The 26,798-nt window shown below is 42.3% G+C and overlaps 1 protein-coding gene across 1 annotated transcript in view; it reads right to left on the bottom strand.

The window, feature by feature from the left end:
• The window catches only part of LOC109895413 (polypeptide N-acetylgalactosaminyltransferase 18-like), a 91,031-nt gene that overhangs the window by 7,982 nt on the left and 56,251 nt on the right, over positions 1–26,798 (bottom strand). Inside the window, exons 4-9 of the mRNA XM_020489074.2 lie at positions 21,709–21,892; positions 20,274–20,471; positions 19,657–19,771; positions 13,230–13,415; positions 9,789–9,926; positions 7,594–7,689 (exon numbers count right to left, since the gene is read on the bottom strand). Of these exons, the coding sequence (XP_020344663.1) occupies positions 7,594–7,689; positions 9,789–9,926; positions 13,230–13,415; positions 19,657–19,771; positions 20,274–20,471; positions 21,709–21,892 (917 nt within the window). The remainder of the gene's footprint in view (positions 1–7,593; positions 7,690–9,788; positions 9,927–13,229; positions 13,416–19,656; positions 19,772–20,273; positions 20,472–21,708; positions 21,893–26,798) is intronic.

Here is a 26,798-nt window from a genome sequence, read left to right as displayed (position 1 = left end):
GATTTTTTGTAACTACTGATACCAAATTATTAGAGGTACACAAGTTGTTTTTGAAATAGGTCACTAATTATATCTATGGTCACTGCGCGTTCCGCATGTAATGGTCATTTGGGCAGGTATTTCAACAGTTTCCAACGTAATCTAATTACTGTTGCCTAGGTTTGAACTTGGACCCATTTGTAGGTATATAATACTTTATGACCATATGTACAGTACTTCTGTGATTAATTATGATTGAATATGCGCAAAAGGGAATTTAATTGTTTCCAGACGTAGCCATGTGTGTCTGTAAGTTGATGATCATATGTATAAGTTTGTTTAAAAAAATATGTTTTTAAAAAGGGAAAATTAAATATTATAATAAAAAAAAGTGATAACTATCCTCACTATCAGTGGGAGGTAAAGCAGGAAGAAAACGACATCAGTAGTGGTATGAAATGTAAACGGATTCTAAAAGGAGTAACAGCACTGTAACCCGACAACTATTCAACAAAGACATCTGAACAGATTTCTAACATTAATGAGTTCTTAAATTAGCCTGCTCTCGGGATGTGAGATTGGGTGTTACAGTATGTTTTCTCTGGAGTTATCTGTTAAGAAAAGTGTGCAAGGCATCTTGGGAAAGATCAGCTCCGACTGGCTTTCTTTCTTGTAAGAGATCACAGGAGATTCCTCCAGAGCTTTAATTTGTAAACCAGCGTAAACATCAATACAGGTGCAATGAGTGTGAATGGTTTACCATGGAGATGTTTGAATAGGCAAGGATGACAGTGGATGCAACGTTTTGCTTCACTCTCAAGGATTAAACCACTTTTTACTACACATCTGGCTAAAAGATTACTGTAGCCCTGTTGGCATAACTTTTATAAATACCGTTGACACCTTTTGGAAACAGAAGATACTCTACAGGAATGATGGAGTCCATCTAAATCATGCTGGTACTTGGACCCTGTCCTCCCATTTCAAGGTTGTGTTGAGACAATGACATACCGGTGACCCAAGCCCTGCTCAGATAATCCCTACCATTGTGATGCTGAGTTGTCGTCGTTCTGCTGCAAATGTACAGTTTCCCAGGAGAGTTATCAGTCATAATGTAAGTAACCTAATTTATGTTCCTCTAACTCCCTTGAATGCCTCTGTCAATCCGACAGCTATTGTCAGCAGTAATCATGTGCCTAAACGAACCTGAGGTATGCTGTAAGCACTGATACGGTTTGCCCTAGTAGGAAGCCCACTGGGAGTAGTTCACCTTGCACTATCAGCTCAAATATAAACATCACTGTCATGTCTACCTCTGATAAGCCTCCCAGTAAAGCAATAAAAACAATCACGCAACACAGAAAGGTGCTGAAAATAGCCCACATTACCATAATGTATGTAGCCAAAGAAACAAGGTTGATGAAATCAATACCTTGCTAGTAACAGATAACATTCATATACTGGATCTCTGAATCGCACTTAGATAATTATTTGATGATACAGTGGTAGCAATACATAGCTATAACATCTACAGAAGAGACAGGAATACCAATGGGGGAGGTATTGCTCTTTATATTTAGAGTCATATTCCTTTAAAACCTAGAAAGAATCTCATGTTAAATGCTGTTGAAGTAATATGGCTACAGGTTCACTTGCCTCACCTAAAGCCTATTCTTGTGGGAAGTTTCTATAGAGCACTAAGTGCTAATCGTCAGTATCTGTATAATATGTGTGAAATGCTTGATGATGTGTGTGATATCAACAGAAAGATATATTTTCTGAGTAACCTAAATATTTGACATCAAGCTGTCAACTGAAAATAAAAGCTTCAAACTAACCAGTGCCTGCAACCTGGTTCAGGTTATCAGTCAACCTACCAGGGTATTTACAGAAATCTGCTCTAAATGGAATGTAGAGATCATACAGTAGTAGGCATATCTAAGAAAACCAAAGTGTGAGCCTAATATAGCGTTTAAGAGATCATATAAGAGGTTTTGTACTGATTCCTATGTTGAAGATGTAAATATTATTTACTAGTCTGTGGTTTTTAATGAGGAGCAACCAGACACTGAACTTTAATAATTTATGAAATTGCTTATTCCATTTACTAATAAGCCTGCACCCATTAAGATATGACTGTAAAAACAGCTAAATTCACATAAATTGATGAGGAATTAAACAATTGTATGGTTGACAGGGACGAGACATAAGGAATGGCAAATAAGTCTGGATGGCTGCACAGCCAAACATACTGTAAATTGAGAAATCATGAGACTAAAATGAACAAAAAGAAGAAGAAACTGTACCATGAAACAAAGATATAAAGGATCATAGTAAAAAAGCTTTGGAGCACCTTAAATAACATTTTGGGCAAAAAGGCAATGATTCATTGAATCAGATGGCTCAATCATCACAAAAAAAACACTGATATTGCCAACTACTTCAAAAAAAAAATTTTATTGGCAAGATTAGCAAAATTAGGCAAGACATGCCAAAAACAAACTCTGAACCTACACATCCATGCATAACTTACCAAATTATGAAAGACTTTTAGAGAATGACGTTGGAGGGGATGGCTGCCGTTTTACCGGCTCTTAACAACTGTGCTATTGTTTGAAACTTATTTTGTACATAATGTTGCTACCATAATGTTGCTACCATTGTTACCGTCTCTTATCACAGAAAAGAGTTTCAGGATATCAGAACAGCGATTACTCACCTCGAAGTGGACAAAGGTTTTTTATTTAATGAGTCCGACGCGAAGGATACACTGTTTCTCCGAGACCAGGCCCAAATCCCAGTCATTTGCATGAAGAAAAGAAGGAGGTACAAGGGTCAGAGATCAGGGTGCCTTGTGAAAATTTGTTGGCGAGTGGATAATCCACCTCTACCATCCGTTCTATTGGCAACGTGCAATCACTGGAGAATAAACTGGATGAGCTCTATTCTGAGACTATCCTACCAACGGGACATTAAAAACGGTAATATCCTATGCTTCACCGAGTCGTGGCTGAACGACAACACGGATAATATACAGTTGGCTGTGTTTTCCGTGCATTGGTAGGACAGAACAGCTACGTCCGGTAAGATGAATGGGGTGGTGTGTGTCTATTTGTCAATAACAGCTGGTGCACAATGTTTAATATTAAGGAAGTCTCGAGGTATTGCTCGTCTGAGGTAGGGTACCTCATGATAAGCTGTAGACCACACTATCTACCAAGAGAGCTTGCATCTATATTTTTCGTAGCCGTCTATTTACCACCACAAACCGATGCTGGCACTAAGACCGCACTCAAAGAGCTGTATAAGGCCAAAAGCAAACAAGAAAATGCTCATCCAGAAGCGGCTCTTCTAGTGTCCGGGGACTTTAATGCAGGCAAACTTAAATCCGTTTGACCTAATTTCTACCAGCATGCCACATGTGGAAGTAGAGGGGGGGGGGGGGAACTATAGACCTCCTTTACTCCACAGACCCATACAAAAAAACTCTCCCTCGCCCTCCATTTGGCAAATCTGATCATAATTATATCCTCCTGATTCCTGCTTACAAGCAAAAACTAAAGCAGGGAGTACCAGTGACTCGTTCAATACGGAAGTGGTCAGATGACGCGGATGCTACACTACAGGACTGTTTTGCTAGCACAGACTGGAATATGTCCCGGTATTCATCCAATGACATTGAGGAGTATACCACCTCAGTCACCAGCTTCATAATTAAGTGCATCGACAACATCATCACCACAGTGACCGTACGTACATATCCCAACCAGAAGCCATGGATTACAGGCAATATCCGCACCGAGCTAAAGGCTAGAGCTGCCGCTTCCAAGGAGTGCCACACTAATCTGGACACTTATAAGAAATTACGCTATGCCCTCAGACGAAACATCAAAACAGGCAAAACGTCAATAGAGGACTAAGATTGAATCCTACTAAAACCGGCTCTGATGCTCGTCGGATGTGGCAGGGCTTGCAAACTATTACGGACTACAAAGGGAAACCCAGTCACGAGCTGCCCAGTGACTCGAGCCAACCAGACGGGCTAAATGCCTTTTATGCTCGCTTCAAGGCAAGTAACACTGAAGCATGCATGAGAGCACCAGCTGTACACACCTCCAAGCTGTGTAAGGGCTATTTGACCAAGAAGGGGAGTGATGGAGTGCTGTATCAGATGACCTGGCCTCCACAATCACCTGACCGCAACCCAATTGAGATGGTTTGGGATGAGTTGGACTGCAGAATGAAGGAAAAGCAACCAACAAGTCCTCAGCATGTGGAAACTCCTTCAAGACAGTTGGAAAAGCATTCCAGGTGAAGCTGGTTGAGAGAATGCCAAGAGTGTTCAAAGCTGTCATCAAGGCAAAGGGTGGCTACTTTGAAGAATCTAAAATCTAAAATCTATTTTGATTTGTTGAACACTTTTCTTGTAACTACATGATTCCATATGTGTTATTTCATAATTTTGATGTCTTCACTATTTTCCTACAATGTAGAAAATAGCACAATTTTGTTTTTTAAACCTTGAATGAGTAGGTGTGTCCAAAATGTTGACTGGTACTGTATGTGTTATGGCTTTACATCATCTTTAATTAAAGTCTCTCCCACATAGTCCAGGTAGAGTCACAAATACCCCAGGGCAGCTGTCTAGGCCACTTACCTTTTTCTATTTTCACTAATGACCTGCCACTGAGTAAAGCCTGTGTGTCTGTTTATGCTGATGACTGAACATTATACATGTCAGATACCACAGCAAGTTAAATCATTGCAACACTTAACAAAGAGCTGCAGCTTAACAAAAACTAAAATCATTGTATTTGGGACAAATCATTGACTAAACCCTAAACCTCAACTATATATTGTAATGAATAATGTGGAAATTGAGCAAGTTGAGGAGTCATGGTCAACTGTCATGGTCAAAACATATTGATGCAATGGTAGCTAAGATGGGGAGAGGTCTGTGCTGCTCTGCTTTCTTGACATTGCTATCAACAAAACAAGTCCTACAGGCCCTAGTTTTATCGCACCTGGACTACTGCCCAGTCATATAGTCAAGTTCCACAAAGAGGGAAATAGGAAAATTACAGTTGGCCCGGAACAGAGCAGCACGGCTGGCCCTTTCGTGTTCACAGAGAGCTAACATCAATGACATGCATGTCAATCTCTCCTGGCTCAATGTAGTGGAGAGATTGACTGCATCACTACTTGTCTTTGTGAGAGGTATTGACACGTTGAAAGCACCGAGCTGTCTGTTTAAACGACTAGCACATAGCTCAGACACCCATACATACCCCACAAGAGATGCAACCAAGGGTCTCTTCACAGTCCCCAAGGCCAGAACAGACTCGGGAAAACGCACAGTACTACATTGAGCCATAACTACATGGAACTCTATTCCACATCAAGTAACTCAAGCGAGTAGTAAAATCACATTTTAAAAAACGGATAAAACTAACACATGCACTCTACACACGTACAATGTAATGTTGTAATTATGTTGTAGTGTGGTATTATACATTTTGTATTGTAGATATGTAGTGGTAGAGTAGTGGTGTAATAATGTGCTGTATGATATACTGTTTTTGTGTTTTTTTGATGTAATTGCCTTAATCTTGTTTGGAACCCATTGGCTCACAGCAAAAACGTTACCTTATTCAAACAAATGTTTTGTTGTCTGTTTTAGTCAAGTACAAAACTACATTTAAGAAAAGTACATGTCTAAAGATGACTTTTCAATATTTCCTAGTGTTCTCACTACTTAGAAAAACACATTATAAGGCTTCGCTCCATCCCCTTTCTGTGTTCACACAAGCATTTGTTAACCCTGGGCTAAGCTTGAGCCCCGGGCTAAGGATTCACACATGTATTCCAAAGCCCTGGGCTAACGGACAAACAACATGCGCCCAACATTATATCTATGACACGTGACCAATATTATAAGCAATAAGGTTTATTAGCACATGATTTCCTCTTGCTCCTTGTCAAGCATTTGATTTCCAACAGTGATGGTTTGAATAAACCTTGCTGTCTGCCCGTCTAACCTAGGAAAAAATGTTTTACTTTTGAAATTCGATCTTGCCCCTGTAGGTCTACAGACCTAAGTGGAGTCCTGATGTGCACGAAAAAAAAAGAAGAAAAAGCCCCCCAAAAAATATATATATATTTTCTGATCCAGGCCAAATTATGCAACAATATTATTATCATGAATATATCCAATTAAATGTCAATACAAAACCTATAAAAAAACGAAAAGAATTTAGCATTTTCTGCCCTTCCAGCTGTAGAGTTTGTAGCTTTAGTTGGCTAAGTGAGAAGACATTAGCCAGCCTGCATAGCAACCATTTTTTTAGGCATAGCAACCAAGTATTTTGTTTTTTGTCCTCAGATGGAGGGTTTAAATAGTATGAATTTACTAAATGATGTGCAGAATGCATTAGAGGCATCATCAGAAGAATATGTCAATTAAGTCATTGCAGATTTTGTGATTGGACAGTGAGCATTCCAGGCATTGTTCTTGACCCTGTTTCACACTGGCTATTTTGGCACTGTGTTTTCTGGGGCTAGCCCCGAAAAGTCGATGCTAACCCTAAATGACTGAGCAGGGCCAGCTAGGCCTGGGCTAAGGTTGGTGCTAGCCCACTTTAGGATGTGCAAGTGTAAAGACTTGATTAAGCCCGGGCTAAAATCTCCCTAAGCCCAGGGCTAAAATCTCACCTTCTGCAAATTTGAGAGATGTCTATTCAGAAACAATAGAACCACATCTCTAAAAAGAAATGACTGCTGTGCATATTTATGGCCGAAAAATATACAACTCTGTAGCCGTTGTAGAAAGTTATTTTAGTTTCCATTTTGGTTTTGGCTTAACATAGTCCAAGGTATTTCAGTTTTCAAAACATTATGGAAATTGTTAGAGAAGGTGAGGCTGATAGTGCAGAGGCAGCAGTTGTGCTGAGATAGGACTGTATCAGGCTGCCAGCCTGACCCAGATAGAAACAGTGTCAGGGGATGCTCTCCATCTCAACAGCACTGTAGTGGCTTCCTGGAATTATCTACTAATGCCTGTCTGGAAACCGGGAAAGTATACCTTTTATAAAAAACTACTGGATTCAGTTTTTTTTCTTCTCTCTCTCTCTCTCTCTCTCTCTCTGATGATAACAAATACAAACACAATGTGAAGAAAGAGACAAGTTTTGTCTAATCTCTGAGGAAGCTTCCTGTAAGTTTACTCCTTCCTGCAGACTTGTCACTTTTGAAGTAGAAACTATCTACAAATGGATTCCACTTTGCATTCTGTCAATACAACACAAATGCAGCTTAGGCTGAAGTTCAGAAACATAAAGCCCATGGTGGATGGGGGCCCTTGGCAGCGAGGTGAATGATAAGTGGAGTCCTGCTGGTCAGCTGGTAGATCATGACGGCGGCTGCCATTACTAAGCCAAGCGACGGGTCGTACTGTAGCAGAGTCATGGACTGCACTTCATTGATAAGCCTCATGCAAGATAAGAAAGGGTCAAAAGGAGGGATAAGAAAAGGCGGACTATACACATGGGAGATTTGACAGAGACAGAAATTATGTAGCAGCGATGTGGGCTGAAGAGGGCTCGAGGGGGTTCTAACCTGAGGTGTCATCCCATGACAGAGGTACAGGATGGGGACATTGTCGGTGTCCGGTCCCTGGTCCAGACACAGGTCACTCTTCAGAGAGTTCTTCAGCTGAGGGAGGACATGCACACAAAGGGAGTCATAATTTGATATGTCACTCAATCGGCTAGTTCAGGGAGAGGTTAGCTGTGTGACAGAGAATCAATGAGACCTTGAATTGATTATATTCCCACCTATCACAACGCCCTATTTAATCAAACCAGAGAGCAGGTTTCTGGTATAACTTCAAAACAACACATGGAGGGAACACTTTCTGTTCTTTGCAGGACAACATGACATAAAACATATTTTTAATTCAAACATGAAGCCTTGTGTTTGCAGTTATTTCAATCTGTAGCAGCATTTATTTTAAAGATCTAATCAACAAGTTTGTTTGAGGAGAGGGGAGGTACTCTGGAGACTGGGATTGGTGGCTGGGAGGATTAAGATGTGTTTGCCTTGCTGTCCGTGAGGACAGGATTAGGTACGGATATGACATTACAAGGACACAGCCAGAGACTGTGCCTGTCAACTCCCCACTGGCACAGGAAATGTCTCATTCTGTCTGCTGATCATTAAAAAGCCAGGCAGGGAGTGAACATGATGGAATAAAGTCTAACAGACAACGTATAAAAATATCACTGAGGTTCCATGAAATGAAAAAAATTATAACGTGCAAGGTTCATGTATGAGTGAATAAAACTTGGGGCTGCTTGTCAGTGTGGTGTGTGTAGCATAACCTTTGACCTCAAATGCTGTGCTGAACACAGTCTGCATTCTGGATAACGAATTCTCTGACAAAAATGATTGACAAGTTCATGAAATGCACCTAGCAAATGCAGTGTAATGAGGATATGCTATTTTCGAACCCACTTACTCCTTGAATTAATTTTAATAAGGCTGACCTATTTTCCTCTCTGTATCTTTCTACCTTTCATAATAAATGGAAATACGGAGAAGGAAACCAACCATAAAATGAAGACTGTACTCCAATGAGACCACTTTTTGGGTGTGTCACTGTAGATTCAGGCATATTGCACTGATGCACTGTGGCCACACAGAAATAAAGCTGTTTGTGTTGAACATGAATTGCTAATATAAATACTGCCAGCATGCCCTCATGGCCAGAATACAAATTCAGAAACATTTGTCTAGCATTGCTGAGAATTCCATTTGCCACACAGGCAGATCTCTGTGAGAGGAGGTGATATAAAACAAGCTCTGCTCACCAGCCCCACCACTGCACAACAATATGTGCATACTCAATGGTATACCCTCATGAATACACATTTCACTGTTTCTTACACGACAGTGCACAATGCTCTGTTCGTGTGTGCATAGACTACACAATAGACACCCTTTTATATACTATGTATACCAAACAATATTGAGTTGTGTGTACCCCCCTTGCCCTCAGAACAGCCTCAATTTGTCGGGGCATGGACTCTACAAGGTGTCAAAAGGGTTCCACAGGGATGCTGGCCCATGTTGACTCAAATGCTTAACACAGTTGTGTCAAGTTGGCTGGATGTCCTTTGGGTGGTTGACTATTCTTGATACACACAGGAAACTATTGAGCGTCAAAAACCCAGCAGCGTTTCAGTTCTTGACACAAACCGGTGCGCCTGGCACCTACTACCATACCCCGTTCAAAGGCACTTAAATATTTTGTCTTGCCCATTCATCCTCTGAATGGCACACATACACAATCCGTCCCAATTGTCTCAAGGCTTAAAAATCCTTCTTTAACCTGTCTCATCCTGTTCATCTGCACTGATTGAAGTGGATTTAACAAGTAATATCAATAAGGGATCATAGCTTTCGCCTGGATTCACCTGGTCAGTCCATGTAATGGAAAGAGGCTTCTGTTTTCTCCCAGAGTCTGAGTTCCTGCACCTTTTCCACATCATGCCCACATCATGTCCAAGCTTTAGCGTGCCAACCCTGGCAGTGCACACAAAGACTGAGGCTATGGTAGGCATGTCCACATGTTTCAGAGCCAAACTGCCACAGAAATGCATCTCTCTGTGAAATGAATTTATACCTAACTGCAGTCATCCAAATCGTAACTCAATGGATGATTATTTGTTCAGGCATGGACCGCATGGTTTATTCTGTGGAGACTTTACTTGACATCGCATTTCCATGTTTGCAGAGGGCATGTTGCTTACCACTCCATACGCAATGGTGTCTGTGTACATCCTCATCTCTGGGTAGATGTTGACCAGGTACCACCGAAATGTCTTACAGTGGAGCCTCTTCCTCAGGGCCTTCCTCTCAGAGATATCTCCAATGTCTATTCCTGAGTCCTGCACACACACACACACACACAGTTCGGCAGTGATTGCTGTAAAGATACAAATGCATAAAGATATCGTGCATAGGAAAGGACAGATGTGCCAAGCTCTTAGGTGGAAAAAGGAATCAGATTCCCAGTTTCCCTGATTTCAGAGAGGCAAGACTCACTGAGGAATAGTTAAGTCCGTTTCAATGTGACATAACTCCTGCGAGCCCTTCATGTTCCCTGTATAAAGAACCGCAGGACTAAGTGACTGACTTCAACATCATCTGCCATTTCCTCTGAGTCCTCACGCTTCCACAGTCACACTCTGGCCCAGACTTCCTTCTGCAGCAAGCTGCCGCTCCTGTCCACTCTACCCTAATTATCTTAATTGCTGCCTCGCTGACAAACTTAAAAGCTGAAGCAGACCTGATAGATCCAAGATCCAACATCAACTGCAATGGAGGCAACTTGCAGCCGACTGAGATACGATAAATGGACTGACGAGAGTCTAATAGACAAAACAGCAACAGCTGTGACTTGAAATAAAGTTTCTAATACGTTTGGACAAAATAAATTCACGAGACTAATCCTAAAAACAAATTTCCCTCCAAGCTTGTTGAGTAGAATTGCAGAACTCAGTTTATCGATATCAATTTAGAGATTTGCCTGCTCATGCTCATCTATTTGAAAGGAGTTTTTACATAATTGTGAGTATTGAGTGCAAACAGGAAAACTATTAAGCATCTAATCAACTCAGCCTTTGTTCAAAGAAACACCAGGCATCCCTACTAATGTACTACATCTATATGTTACACAGTTGACGTCAGAAGTTTACATACACCTTAGCCAAATACATTTACTCAGTTTCACAATTCCTGACATTTAATCCTGGTAAAAAAAATGCCCTGTCTTAGGTCAGTTAGGATCACCACTTTATTTTATGAATGTTTAATGTCAGAATAATAGTAGAGAGAATTATATTTCATTTCTATTTCTTCATTTTTATTTCTTTCATCACATTCCCAGTGGGTCAGAAGTTTACATAACACTCAATTAGTATTTGGTAGCATTGCCTTTAAATTGTTTAACTTGGGTAAATGTTTCGGGTAGCCTTCCACAAGCTTCCCACAATAAGTTGGGTGAATTTTAGCCCATTCCTCCTGACAGAACTGGTGTAACTGAGTCAGGTTTGTAGGCCTCCTTGCTGACACACTTTTTCAGTTCTGCCCACAAATTCTGTAGGATTGAGGTCAGGGCTTTGTGATGGCCATTCCAATACCTTGACGTTATTGTCCTTAAGCCATTTTGCCATTTTAACTTCCTGACTGAGGTCTTGAGATGTTGCTTCATTATATACACATCATTTTCCTTCTCATTGTAATGGGCGTTGTTGGTGGAAGAAGGTGAGGACCAAGGTGCAGCATGGTATGTGTCCATATTTATTAAAATGAACACGGAAATAACAAAAATAACAAAGAGAAACGACTGAAAACAGTTATGGCTGGTGCAGACACACAACAGAAAATAATCACCCACAAAACACAATAGAATAGGCTCCCTAAATATGGTTCTCAATCAGGGACAACGATTGACAGCTGACTCTGATTGAGAACCATACCAGGCCAAACACAGAAATAGCTAATCATCGAAAAAGTAACATAGACAACCCACCCAACTCACGCCCTGACCATACTAAAACAAAGACATAACAAAAGAACTAAGTTCAGAACGTGTCACTCTTGATGTCATCTATTTTGTGAAGTGCACCAGTCCCTCCTGCAGCAAAGCACCCCCACAACATGATGCTGCCACCCCTGTGCTTCATGGTTGGGATGATGTTCTTTGGCTTGCAAGCCTCCCCCCTTTTCCTTCAAACATAACGATGGTCATTATGGCCAAACAGTTCTATTTTTGTTTCATCAGACCAGAGGACATTTCTCCAAACAGTACGATCTTTGTCCCCATGTGCAGTTGCAAACCGTAGTCTGGCTTTTGTATGGCGGTTTTGGAGCAGTGGCTTCTTCCTTGCAGAGCAGCCTTTCAGGTTGTCAATATAGGACTCGTTTTACTGTGGATATAGATACTTTTGTACCTGTTTCCTCCAGCATCTTCACAAGGTTCTTTGCTGTTGTTCTGGGATTGAGTTGCACTTTTTGCACCAAAGTACGTTCCTCTCTAGGAGACTGAACGAGTCTCCTTCCTAAGCGGTCTGACAGCTGTGTGGTCCCATGGTGTTTATATTTGCATACTATTGTTTGTACAGAAGAACATGGTACCTTCAGGTGTTTGGAAATTGCTCCCAAGGATGAACCAGACTTGTAGAGGTCCACAATTGTTTTCTGAGGTCTTGGCTGATTTCTTTTGATTTTCCCATGATGTCACGCAAAGAGGCACTGAGTTTGAAGGTAGGCCTTGAAATACATCCACAGGTACACCTCCAATTGACTGATGATGTCAATTAGCCTATCAGAAGCTTCTAAAGCCATGACATAATTTTCTGGAATTTTCCAAGCTGTTTGAAGGCACAGTCAACTTATTGTAAGTAAACTTCTGACCCACTGGAATTGTGGGTCAGAGCAGATGTCCTAACCGACTTGGCAAAACTATAGTTTGTCCACAAGAAATTTGTGGAGTGGTTGAAAAACGAGTTTTAATGACTCCAACTTAAGTTTTTGTAAACTTCCGACTTCCGTCTTCTTCACAATACAGGTGTAGGATCTTAATTTGAACCAGTTAACTACAGCAGTAAAATAATCCTGCTGCAACAGTTAATTTGAAGAATTTATGTTTTATTTAACTAGGCAAGTCAGTTAATAACAAATTCTTATTTACAGCCTAGGAACAGTGGGTTAACTACCTTGTTCAGGGGCAGAACAACAGATTGTTACCTTGTCAGCTTGGGGGATTCAATCTGGTAACCCTTCGGTTATTGTTCCAACAGCTTTAACCACTAGGCTACCTGCCGCCCACAAGGTTACCTGCCGATTTATGTGGTTTATAATAATGGACATTTGTTTAGGCGTTGATACATTTTTGATAAGGGAAAATTAAGTCTGACATTTCAAAGTGGAATTTACAAACTTTGGAAGCCTTTTAAACCTCAAATACTCTACAAGTTTAAAATTTGCATTGTAGGAAAATTCTCCTGGGTGATCAAATTAAGATCCTAAACCTGTACACTAACGTACTACACATCACTCTTTATTTACAAATTACCACTAGCGAGACAATATTCCCCACCCTGACCACTTGCCCACCCTCCATTAGACATGGTTCAGTAGACATGTTTCAGTAGACCCCATCCAGTTAGCAGCTGACAGACTCTCACCTCCTGGGGGATGTTCCAGGCCATGTAGACATGGCTCTTAAACTCGTCCATCCAGACCTCCGCCACCCTCAGGGCGTTCCGTCTCACGTGAGACGTCAGGTCCTCAGTGTAGGGCTTGTGGGCACGCTCTATATGGGCGATACGGGCACAGGGCAGGACTTCCACACTACCCCCACACTGCCACACCTGGTGTCACACATAAAAAGACAGAGGGAAAAACTTGGTTAATCATCAGTTGTGCCGGGCAGGAAAAGACCCAGAGCAGATCTAGGGCTCTAGAGGGTGCTCCAGGAGATAGATCTGAAGCCTCTTACTCTGAGGCTGACAAGGCTACATAAGCGCCACCTCTCTACTTGATCCAAAAAGCATGTCAGATCCAACCAGGAAGAAAACCTGGAGAAACTGCTCCTTGGTCCAGATAATACCTCACAGTACTGAGGGTGCCAGAAGCCTCATCAAAAAGGAGCACCATGTTTTCACTGACATCTGACATGCTGTGTCTGACTTAGTGGGGTAACAGTTTTAATTGCTGATGTGAGATGACATTTGGAGTCCCAGTGCCTTATGCTTAATGTCATGATTAATGGCTGCTAGGAGAGCGAGAGGGAGAGAGATAGACACACACAGCAAAGCGAGAGAGGGAGAAAAGAGTGTGTGAGGGAATGAGAAAAAGGGAGAAGGAGAATTCAGAGTATGTCAGTAACAACATTCCTACAGTATGGCCATATATCCTGCTCTTTCTTAAATCTACTGTAATGCTGTGAATCACTGTTGTAATAAAACTGTCTGCTCTTTGTCCCCTGTGGCTCTGTATATCTGTGCTCTGCCTGCTTTTATCTCTCTGCTCCGGCCCTGAAGAGCTCATAGCCTCCAGCCAGGAGCCTCTCTCCTCTCGACTCCCTCCACAGCACAGCACTAACTGACATCCAACCGAGCTCCAACGGGCTAACATTCCATCCTGAGAATTCCTGCACAACGACATTCATTCCACATCTCCTCTTGTCAGGTTCAACGCGCAAAAATTCACTACAAAGCACTGATGTTCTTCCAGAGTTTCTGGAGAGGTAATGCTCATTCCACAATGTTATCATTTCCTACATTGCTGCCCACAGCACTGCCTGAACTGGCAGTCTACCTATGGCACTCAGGGACAGCCACAGAAAGCTCTAAGTCGTCTATCAGGGGATACGAAGCAGGACACATACATACATACATACATACATACATACATACATACATACATACATACATACATACATACATACATACATGCACACACACAGACAGACCCAGAAAGAGAAACAAGAGCACACAGAACAACACACAATTACAGACCACAACAGTCAGACTACAGCGTTACAGGAGTGATACAGCTCAATGACGCAAGTCCTGTAATTGATGATGTCTGTGACTGCCGTGCTATGATCTACTTCCAAGGATGAGGCACTCTGTCACATTCTCTCACAGAGGCGTTCAGTCTTGCTTTCCAGAGTCACCTCCTATCCTCTGTTTGCTGTGCTCATTTCTCCATGGTAAACTAACCAAATGGCAATGTCAACACCCACACTCCTATTTCCCCATTCAGAGTTTCTACTAAACAAACTGAAGGGGCAAAACAGGTGAAAAAGTAATGTACATGTATGTCGATCTTTTCCCCTGACCTGAGTGAACCAAGTGAACTGGTGTTAATACACTACAGACAGAGAACAGACAGAAATCTTCATCAGTCGTTGATTGGAGAGGTGCAGTATAGGTCCTCAAGAACATCAAACTGCTCTCATCATCATTATCCTCCAATCTTCTCAGCCCTTATGGCATGGGGCAGAGTATGGACACGCCAGATGATGACCTCAGTGAACCTTCTTCAGGAAAACCATTTCACAACCCACGCATTCTCTCTCCCACATGTCAAGACTGTATTTCATGCTACAGGAGCTGTGTATACCAAGCATCACAGAGAATGTGTTATGACATATTTTTCCAGCCATTGGCTTATTACGTCAACATTGTGAATAGGGTGTTGAACGGAGCAGTTCACAACATACAGCGTACAATTGGCTTTGGAATCTATTGAATATGTCCTGCCTACAATAACTAATATAGTAAAACAGTCTCAAATCCTATGGCCCTTAACATTAATAAAAAGTCAATAATTTTATTTTACCTGACATTTTCAGTAAATTACTTCTGTGTGACACATAGGCTACATTAATAGTCATTCTATGCAGTATGTGTTAATTTCCATGCAGTCTGCAACTACATTTGCAGTTCCAGCACGTACTTATCAACCAGAGATACCTGTTGCAGAGCATACTGTAGGTGCATGCTATGTCTCCTGTTTATACACAACATAACTGTATTGTATACTGTTTATATGGATAGGATAGGATAGGGCTAGGATATAAATGAGTCTAAAGCTAGTTATGTTTTATTATGAAAATGTTCATGCTTTTCATGCATATATATCCATACTCATTCAAAAACCTTTATTTTAACAGGAAGTTCCATTGGGTTATTCATAAACAGTCTTAGAGAGCATATAACATTTGCATAACTGATCTATAAGCTTCTTCACAGTGTTCAATGATCCCAATTTCTCCATCCAAAAGAAGTCACAATGGATGCATCTCCAAAATGTGCAGGTTTTATGAAAGACTATGCATACAAAGCCATACATTCTCAATAGGGTTGAATGGCAGGAACCTGGTTACCGGTGAATTATAGTAAATGATTTATATGAACAACATGGCGTGAAATGGAACTGTTAAATTATATGCAATGTCTAAAACTGGTTTCTCTACGGCCTCAGCATGATGAATCAACGCTCAGGGTGGGGATAGACAGCCCATCTCACAATGCATGTAGACCTATCATTTCTAGGGATGTGCGATATATCGGTGAACATATCAGCAACCAACATCGGTATTGGCCAGACGTCAAATTTAACGTACGTGACGTAAAGAAGCTACGTTAGATTTTGCACTATACGTGCAACATAGCATTCCTAACCTAGCTCACAATGTCTGCTGTGTGGATTGAGCAGTCAACAAGTCCAGCAGTCATTTGAAAGAGTAAGAACATTTCAGCGAGACAACTCAAAGGCCAAATCCATTAGCGGCAAGATAATGGAATTCATTGCCCTTGACAATCAAACATCATCTGTCGTGGTGATGTTGGCTTTCGTGACTGGTCGAGCACCGGTACACTTTACCAAGTGCACTATTGTTCAGATGTTGCCCTACCATAGTTACACAGTAATAGTGTCACTGCTATTAGCTTCACGACATACTATGGAACGCCGTTTGGGTCTTCTTAAATGGAAGACGTTTGGAACCACCAAGACTCTTCCTAGAGCTGGCCACCCAGACAAACTGATTGAAAAAATAATTTAAGCAATTTTAGGAAAAGGCTGTAACCTAACAAAATGTGGAAAAAGTCAAGGGGTCTGAATATTTTCCGAAGATGTCATAACCTACATCTTCAGGTAATAAATTAAATGCAGTATTAGCTTTATATTTTTAATGATGGGTTATGCATAATAAGCTTCTAACTTATAGCGTCTGTCTCTTGTGATATACACACGCACCTGTGCTCCGCTGGCCTCTCTCCTTAAAAAACGCTCCTTAGCTCTTGGAGTCCCATGCAGGAAAATCTAGACTCGAATAGTTTGCTGGATTAGCATTTCTTATACTGATAGACTACTCGAAGAGGGACGGTAGCTCTTGTTTGCTGAATGTTGAATAGAGCAGCCAGAAGAGTGAACGTGATATGGCGGTAGGCTATAAAAGTTATTTATTCAGACCCACAATCATTCAATCTTCGTGAAGAGAAGTGAAAGCCTTCTGTATCTAATTCTAGTCCTATATTATTCATGAGGGTCATTAGAATGACGAAGGTAAGGACAACAAAGCTTATTTAATTTAACTGTTAAACTTTAGGAAGGAATGAAGCAACAATAGAGAGAGAAAGAGGAGGCAGGCTAATAACATTAGGGGAAATATAATGAAAAGGTATATATGTGCCAGCCTAGTAATTTGAAAAATCGAATTCTTTAGCTTATACTTGTAACTTTGTAGGCTGCATGTGCTGCACCAGAATTGGATGTTCTGTCCATGCTTTATCATGGTTTGATGTGCGTAAAATAGGCTACAATATAATAGGCTACAGTATAATAGGCTACAGTATAATACAATACAGTAATACAGTTCACAATCAAAAGGATTAGCCTACTGGAGCTAGTTTAATTTATTAACCTACGAGAGTATATAGCTAGCTACATCTATGGGCTTTTATGTTTTTCTGTCTTGAGTAATGTGCAGTAGCTTATATAATATGTGTTGAATAACGGCACAATCATTAGGGCTTTTTTTGTGCTTGGGCTCATTACATGTCTAATGTAGGGCCCACAAAATTAATTTAATGGCTCAGGCTTGACTTTTTCGATCAAAGCTATAATCAAATCCAGACATAGGCCTATTTATATACTTTATAATGACACTCCCGGTTTTGGCGGGAAATACTCAGGATAGAACATTTGTAAAATACCAGGAAAATATTAAAACCTAATTCTCACCCTCTAGCAAAACAAAGTACATTTCTGCTTGTGTTTTATTACCGAATTAGCCTTGGGGGATTATCTTTCAGAAATATAATTTAGATTTGGCCGTCGTCTACAGCTGGGTTTTCATCAGAAAGGACAGAAACATGTTGTGCCCTCTAGCTCCAACAACAGCCAGTCAGCACTACTGTATACTTCCATTCCCTAGCAACACATTCTGCAAGCTAAAGCAGCACACAGGGGACAGTTATGTTAAATCTCTAACAAATACAATAAATAAATGAACACCATTCATTGTAAATGCCCTTCACATGACATTTCATGATCCTTGTATATTTTCTTCCAGTGAAAGAATGAAAACATGGTGCAGCTGTCATCCTGATACACCCAGGGCATTCCCTACAGATTAAGCCCAAGCCTGGACCAGAGAGGTCCCTTGCGCTGTGCAGCAGTGATGGCCTTGTGTGTGTGAGTATTCCTGTGAATGTCCCTTAGCGCTGTTCTGGTGTCAGCCAGAGTGTGTGCAGGTAGGTGGTCTGCAGGCAGGACCAATATGCTGCAACAGGCCGGCCCTGCTGGAGCTCAGTGGGGTTGCTGATCTGGGACCAGTTCCAGGGCCTCTATGGGCTCCAGTCCTGCAGCTCCAAGTTCACTGCATCACCTTCTGTCAGACCAACGCCTCCCATCAATCCACACAGCCAGGACACAGACAGGGACTGCAGGCTACGCCACATTAACCCTCCAACTAGGGACCAGGGGTCACTTCCTATATGACTCAGTCTCCTATATGACTCTGTCCAGATACAGACCCCAGCCATTAAAACAGCACATGGCTCAAGCAGCACATCCGGAGGCACAGATTTCCTTTGTCTCTATTTTTAGAGGTAGAGTTAACTGAAATAATTCATCAACTGTTTGTACATAGCGGTATGCAGGACACTGATGTATTATGTAGGTGATAAAATCACCAATGTTTTCAGCAGAAAGCAATCAGCAGGGCCATTATCAAGCCCCAAATCCTGAAAGCATGTCATTTTTTGAAGGAAAATTACTTATGGGACTAATCTCCTCCTCTTTCCTAAAGAGTGACTGTTGATTACATCTCTGTCATTACCGAGGATGGATATTTCCCCACGTTGGCATAACATGGTAAGCCTTCTCTCTCTCTCGCACTGTCTCTGTCTGAGGCTGTATGGTAATCTACAGAGTACAGCTGGAGGAAGACTGTTTGTCCCCTGTCTCTGGGTGTTATTGTTGGAGTTGATTGCTGTTTTAGTGGCGGTATATGTACAGTGAGTGTAGCAGGGTTATTATTAGACCTCCCTGGGGAAGTCCTGCCTCCTCTGGCCCATCTGCTCATTGTACTGCTGAGATCACACTGACTCTGCCTCGGAGACAGAGCTGAGGCAGGGGAATGGCCCGTCACTCACACATACAGGGGATATACTTGACTGGGGGTATTCTCGACAGTTTGAAAATATGACGTAAGATTAACACAGATACATATAACTGGCACAACCCAAAGCACTCTGTGAAGTGTATAAAAGGTTTTGATTTAAAATCGGACATATTTTTCTTTGCTAGGAACTAAGGGGGCCTTTAAAGACTGAAATAGAAAACAAATATGACTTTGGGGTGGTATAACTCCTCCTAGTCCTCTTACTACACATTGATAATGTGTTCTAATTACAGACCGCACAATGCTTTGAGCCAGAGGACACTTTACATAAAAAGTAGAGGGAGGCCAAACTCTAAAGGTAGGGCTGCCAAAAACAGTGTGGGTCATTATCGCTGTTAATTCTCCAGGATCAGAGCCAATGCCTAAATGAACGATGCCCTGTGCCTGCTGGAGGTGGCGTCATTACTCACCCTGACCCCCAGCTCCACGTTCTCGCCCCCGTACACCTCCATCCCCTCGTCAAGCAGGCCAATCTCCTCAAAGTACAGCCTGTCCACCACGAAGCAGCCAATCAGAGAAGGGCTCCTACACCATCACACATGGAGTAGATACAAAATGTATTTACATGTGTTAGTCGACCTACTGGATACTTTGCTGAACTAAAAAATAATAACTTGGGAGTCATGAACACAATCAATCAATCAATATGTATTTCAATGTGTTTTCCTATGTGTTATGTCCTGTTTTTGTCCTACACGAGGAAATACGTGTTTTTACGCTTTCATGTGTCATCTTCTCGGTATCTTGTACTTAAATACTCTATTTTTTAATTTGTACAAACTGTTTTACCCCAAATAAAATATAGCAATCAATCAAAATAATATTGTGTTCAAATGACTTACAGTATATTCTAATACACCTGGAGGCTTAATTGGCATGGATACTGTATGTATGCATTTGCCTTGTAAATCAGAAAACACACTGCATGTTTTAACAGGTGTTATGAAACAACGCAACCATCACATTCTGCCTGCATACAAAAGAGCTGAAATAATCTATATTCATAAGTCTCCATATTTCTACCTACCTAATTGGAGCACTGTTGTTGGCCTGGTGAAACCAGGACTTGGGTGGGTTGAGGTAGCGGCACCACAGCTCCCAGTCGAAGCCCTGAGCAGACAGTGGGTACTCTTCAATCTCAAACGTGTCGTATTTGATGTTATCAAACGACGGAGAGATGATGCGTGTTCTGTCCTCCTGAATTCTCATGAGAACAGGCTCAGCCCTTCAAACACATAGTAGAACGCAATTAAGTTTGAGTATGTGAGAAGCTATCTCAATTACCTACCCTACACATGTAAACGAGGACCATGTGCAATATATAAAAGTTCTGCAACTAGCTTTCTGTAGGGTCCATTGTAACTAAGGGTCCAAAAAAAATATATATATAAAAATGTGTATTTTCCTACTAGCACTGACTTTGCTGATAACTACTTATTGAGGGAACATGTATTACTACGACTGTGATATGTGGTTGTCTCACCCAGCTATCTTAAGATGAATGCACTAATTATAAGTCGCTCTAGGATAAGAGTGTCTGCTAAATGACTAAAATGTATATGTAAAATATAAGCTACTGGGAAAACAGAAACGTGAGAATAGAGCATAGATGTGTTAATGATTCATTCATACACAAAAACAATGCAAACAGTATACAATAATTGTGAAATCATGCTCAGTAATGGCTTGGATTAGCCACATACCGATAGTTACAGGTTACAGGGTGGCAGGTAGCCTAGCGGTTAGAGCGTTGGGCTAGTAAACGAAAGGTCGCTAGTTCGAATACCTGAGCCAAGAAAGTTAACAATCTGTTGATGTGCCCTTGAGCAAGGCACTTAACCATAGTTTGCTCCAGGGATGCTGTACTACTATGGCTGGCCCTATAAAACAACACATATCAAGTGTGTGACAATAAAAACAGATTAGGTTGTAGAAGCTGAGTTGGAAAATGAATCTATTGTATTCTGAACAAACCATGTGCATAGGCGCTCCTGCCAAGTATTCAGACTGAAACAATGAATCAGCCTGTAGCAAGTGCACATCTAGGTAAAAGCATTCCTGAGGGATGCTATTTGTGCTATGTAGGTTTAACACCGAATCAGCACAGATTAAAAACAGAAATACTTGGGATGCTGTTCAAACCCCCCTGACAGATTTGGGTCAGGCTGTTGAGACCACAATTCGACGGTATGAGAACTCTGTCAGAGCAATGATAGTTGTGCCCCAGGGAAGTATGGGAAGGGCCTACAGAAGGCCTCACACACTTCCTGCCACATTGTCATCATAGACAACATGCCATGCCAACACACTGGCAACTCTAAGCTATACCTCAGAAGGCAATAGTCTTTGATCAAATGTGGCTTTGAACATGGCCATAGAGTGCTGTACCTGAGAACCCATATGCTTCACAAATCAGTGTATTGAAGTGTGTTAATGTACTTTGTGTATGTCATGTGACTCACCAGCCTATATTGAACTCCACGTGGGCGTCGAACAGGGCCACAACCGGAGCGGTGGCCGCCCTCCACCCACTCACCCTGGAGCGGATCAGACCCTCCTGCTTATCATGGCGCACCACCTTGATGAAGCCGGGCCGCTGGCGGTTGGTCGCAGACACAAAGTCCTGTAGCTTCTCCTTCAGCTCGTCTAAAGAAGAAACACACATGATTACGCACACACACATGCATACGCACACAATAATGTGTTAAACCTTGAGTTTCCTCATAATCTTTGGTGAGGTAAGTAAGAGATGCTACTGATGATACATAGATGACACCACACCCAATAGACTCCATCTTATCCACCTTGGGGTATTTAAGGGTAGAGGGAGGCAGCCAAAAGCACTCATGCTCCACTGGTTTGATCACTAGACCAAAGAACTTGCCTCCAGTTGTAGGGCTCCATAGGGCTTGCTGTACAAGAGGGGATATTGCAATCCTGAAGAATCAGGCCGCAATTCTATCAAAAGCGTGAAACTAAAAGCAGGAATTGGGCACAGTTGGTGCTTTTGGCCTCAATACAGTATTTAACTTTTTGACAAACCAACAAGTCACCTCATAATCAGTTCAATATTATGCTTTTGAGTCACACAAACTGTAGGTTTATGGAAACGAATAGGCCTAAATAAAGATGGTGGCATAGTGCCACAGGCTTGTAAAGTGTTGCTATAGGGGTCAACCAAAGACAGTTTTTCTCTTAACCCCTTACACTCATGTGTATTGGCCTATAGAGCTAAATTAAAATGTTTCTTACAGACGAAAAATGGAAAGCATACTGTATGCATAATCATAGTAGCAATTAAAAGGGAATAGATTGGAGATTATGGGAAAATTATTAAACAGTTCAACTGACACAAGACTCAATCCAAACATTACACTGTTGATTTTATTTACATTTGACATTTACTGTACTTTTTGCCGCATTTGTTAATAACGAAATCTGAAAATATTCTGGATACATTCAATAATATAAGAAAATTCACGGGAAATTTGTGGTAGATTCAACATAATTACAAGGGTTTGAGTAAGAGGTCTATTGTCACCGGTCTACTAGAAGTTGGCTCCCCTGCCTGTTCGGGCGGTGCTCGGCGGTCGTCGTCACCGGCCTACTAGAAGTTGGCTCCCCTGCCTGTTCGGGCGGTGCTCGGCGGTCGTCGTCACCGGCCTACTAGAAGTTGGCTCCCCTGCCTGTTCGGCCGGTGCTCGGCGGTCGTCGTCACCGGCTTACTAGAAGTTGGCTCCCCTGCCTGTTCAGGCGGTGCTCGGCGGTCGTCGTCACCGGCCTACTAGAAGTTGGCTCCCCTGCCTGTTCGGGCGGTGCTCGGCGGTCGTCGTCACCGGCCTACTAGCCGCCACCGATCCCTTTTTCGTTGTCTTTTTGTTTTGTCTTATTAGTTGCACCTGTCTATTTGTGTGCTTGATTGGCTTCCTTATTTATAGTATGTTTACCCACCCTTGTTTCCTGCGGGATTACTCATATGTTACGTGTGTATGTTTTTTTTGGTGTTCGTGCTCTGGACCTGGTACCCTGTTGTGTTGGGTTGGTCCACATTTTCCGCGCCCTGTTTTGTTGGGCATTATTATTTGTGCGATATTAAAAGTGCATGTCTTCCTGTGGAACTATATGTTCTCTGCAATGCACTTTTATGACTCCAAAAATAATCCTCAATTATAAGGTGCATTTTTTTTGCACTCCTAGCTGTGAGGTTGAGGAACTAGAGCAAGCACACTTGTAGTTGTTTTGCTTGGAATACAGACCTGCATCCCTTCCTTCACACAAATACTACTGTTGTTTACGCAATCAAAAAACAGTCCATTATAAATCACAATCTGGGTTAGGTTGAGCATAATATGAAAGCTTGTTCTATTGCCAGCATAAGCAGCTAAATTCTAAAATATGATCTTACAGTGTTAGGTTTTCACAAGGCAATTCAGAGAAGCAGATTGTCATTTGTATGGGCATAGAATGGAATCACAAGTGCATGACTCCATTCTAAACTCAGCAAGAAAAGAAATGTCCCATTTTCAGGACCCTGTCTTTCAAAGATAATATGTAAAAATCCAAATAACTTCACAGATCTTCATTGTAAAAGGTTTAAACACTGTTTCCCATGCTTGTTCAATGAACCATAAACAATTAATGAACATGCACCTGTGGAACGGTCGTTAAGACACAAACAGCTTACACACGGTAAGATTAAGATTAAGATCACAGTTATGACAACTTAGGACAATAAAGGAGGCCTTTCTACTGACTCTGAAAAGCATCAAAGGAAAGATGCTCAGGGTCCCTGCTCATCTGCGTGAACGTGCCTTAAGCATATTGAAAGGAGGCATGAGGACTGCAGATGTGGCCAGGGCAATAAATTGCAATGTCCGTATTGTGAGACGCCTAAGACTGTGCTACAGGGAGACAGGACGGACAGCTGATCGTCCTCGCAGTGGCAGACCATGTGTAACAACACCTGCACAGAATCGGTACATTCGGACATCACACCTGCGGGACAAGTACAGGATGGCAACAACAGCTGCCCTAGTTACACCAGGAGCGAACAATCCCTCCATCAGTGCTCAGACTTTCCACTATAGGCTGAGAGAGGCTGGACTGAGGGCTTGTCAGCCTGTTGTAAGGCAGGGCCTCACTGGACATCACCGGCAACAACGTCGCCTATGGCCACAAACCCACCGTCGCTGGACCAGACAGGACTGGCAAAAAGTGCTCTTCTCTGACAAGTCACATTTTTGTCTCACCAGGGGTACTGGTCGGGTTCGCGTTTATCGTTGAAGGAATGAGCGTTACACCGAGGCCTGTACTCTGGAGCGGGATCAATTTGGAGGTGGAGGAACAGTCATGGTCTTGGGCGGTGTGTCACAGCATCTTCGGACTGAGCTTGTTGTCATAGCAGGCAATCTCAACGCTCATCTCACAGCAAGAACTGGCAAATCTGGTGCAGTCCATGAGGAGGAGATGCACCGCAGTACTTAATGCAGCTGGTGGCCACACCAGATCCTGACTGTTACTTTTGATTTTGACCCCCAAATATTTACACATGTTAATTTAGCTGAAAATAAACGCAGTTGACAGTGACAGGACGTTTCTTTTTTTTGCCGAGTATATGTGTGGTCTGTGGAAAAAATGTATTCACAATACAACAACATAGGCTCATTCTGTTTAGGACACCCCAGGGTATAATGCCATGGCATCTTGTAACTGATCATAAACCCCTGTATATTACATGAGTTTTATGATATGGAAATGTGAAGTGCACGTGGCTTGCTTGTATGACATCAAAGCAGTATTTATTATAATCCTCAACATCTCATCTTTCAAAGTCCTCGTCATATACACACACCATTTCCATCACTCAAACAACGAAGAAGTTGCAAGTTGCTCAATTAGCGGGAGTGGTGGAGGCAACTCTGACCCTTTTCACACTACGACAGATTCTCTAGAGGTTTTGGGAGAACACCCTTGGCTATACTGTTTAATAATGTGAATTTGCTAACTCTCTACCGCAACCTTCAGAAGTAGCACACAACGCTACTTCAGTAGCTACGAGTTTCCCCCTTTGAAACAAGGCAGTATGAACAGAATTGATTTGTTCAGCCCAACACTCCTAGAGCAATAATTTTGAAACAGCTGAAATGTATAGACATTTTCCTACATTTTGAGACACATTTTATAGAGTTTTTACCTGCACGGAGCCACTTAAAATTATGGAGGCCCATCCCCACCACCAAAATAAATGTAGAATGTCGATAGTAGATCATACAAAAAATATTTTTTCCCCCCCTTTAATTTTTAACATTGTGTGGTGATTTCAGAGGTAGCATCACAGGTCCCTGAGTAAGTTAGTAGCCTTGGCATGTGCGAGCTGGAACAGCACATAGCAGCAGGAGCCTACCGTTGAAGTCAGAATTTTACATACTATAATCCCACGGCTTCAACCGGGGGGGGGGGGCAGATAACCGGATGTTCATTCCTGATGCGGTCTACTCCTTGATCCTGCCACCTGGGCTCCCGGCGGAACATGGCCTTTGTGTGACAATATTTTTGGTGGCCTTCCATGGTTCCTGACCACTTTGCGTTCGCCACTGCATGCACGATCTGTGCACAGAACAAGGCTCCGACTGGTCTCCATCAACCTCTGCCTGTCCCTCACTGTCCCTAGTCTCACATATGCCTGGAATTTGTCACAGGTCTCCCCCATTAGTTCTCATCCTGGATGGCGTCAGCACACTCACTGGGTGGTCGGCCACCCTGTCCTACAGGATTCCGAACCCCAGTCCAAAGGCCAGTCGGAGCGAGTCAACCAAGACCTGGAGACGACTCTACGCAGCCTGGTCTCCGCCAACCCTACCACCACCACCTGGTGTCAGCAAGTTGTGTGGGTTGAATATGCCCGCAACACCCTTCCTTGCTCTGCCCCAGGTTCTATTTCCCTTTGAGTGTTCCCTGGGATATCATCCCCCGCTCTTCCCTGAGCAGAAGGAAGAGGTCGGCATACCTTTGGCACAGATGTTTGTCCGCCTGGAAGGCTCTCGTACCTGGAAGAGAGCCTGGTCAGCCCTTCTCAAGACCACCAGGTATCGGGGGGGGGGGGGGGTCACACCCTGATCTTTGCATGTCTTTGTGCAATCTTGCCCATTATCCCCAATGTATTTATACCTGTGTTCTCTGTCTGTTTCCGGTTCGTTTTGTTTTCTGAAACCTACCCGTGTTTTTCCCCTTGCTGTTCTGTTCTAGTTCCTGTTTTCTAGTTTTTCCCAGTTTTGACCATTCTGCTGAGTCTGCCTGCCATTCTTTACCTTGCCACACCACACTGGATTATTGACCCCTGGCTGTTCTGACCCTGAGACTGCCTGCCGTTCTGGACCTGTTGCACCCTATCTGGATTACTGACCTCTGCCTGCCCTTGACCTGTCGTTTTGACTGCCCCTGTTCAAGTAATAAACTTTTGTTACTTCGACACCATCTGCATCTGGTTCTTACCTGAAACATGATACCCTAGAGCCATTTTACCACATGTAGACCAAATTATTTGCATGATATT

Source organism: Oncorhynchus kisutch, linkage group LG8 (assembly GCF_002021735.2).
Source record: "Oncorhynchus kisutch isolate 150728-3 linkage group LG8, Okis_V2, whole genome shotgun sequence".
In the NCBI taxonomy this organism is placed as follows: Eukaryota; Metazoa; Chordata; class Actinopteri; order Salmoniformes; family Salmonidae; genus Oncorhynchus; species Oncorhynchus kisutch.
This window is presented reverse-complemented; position numbering and strand designations above follow the sequence as displayed.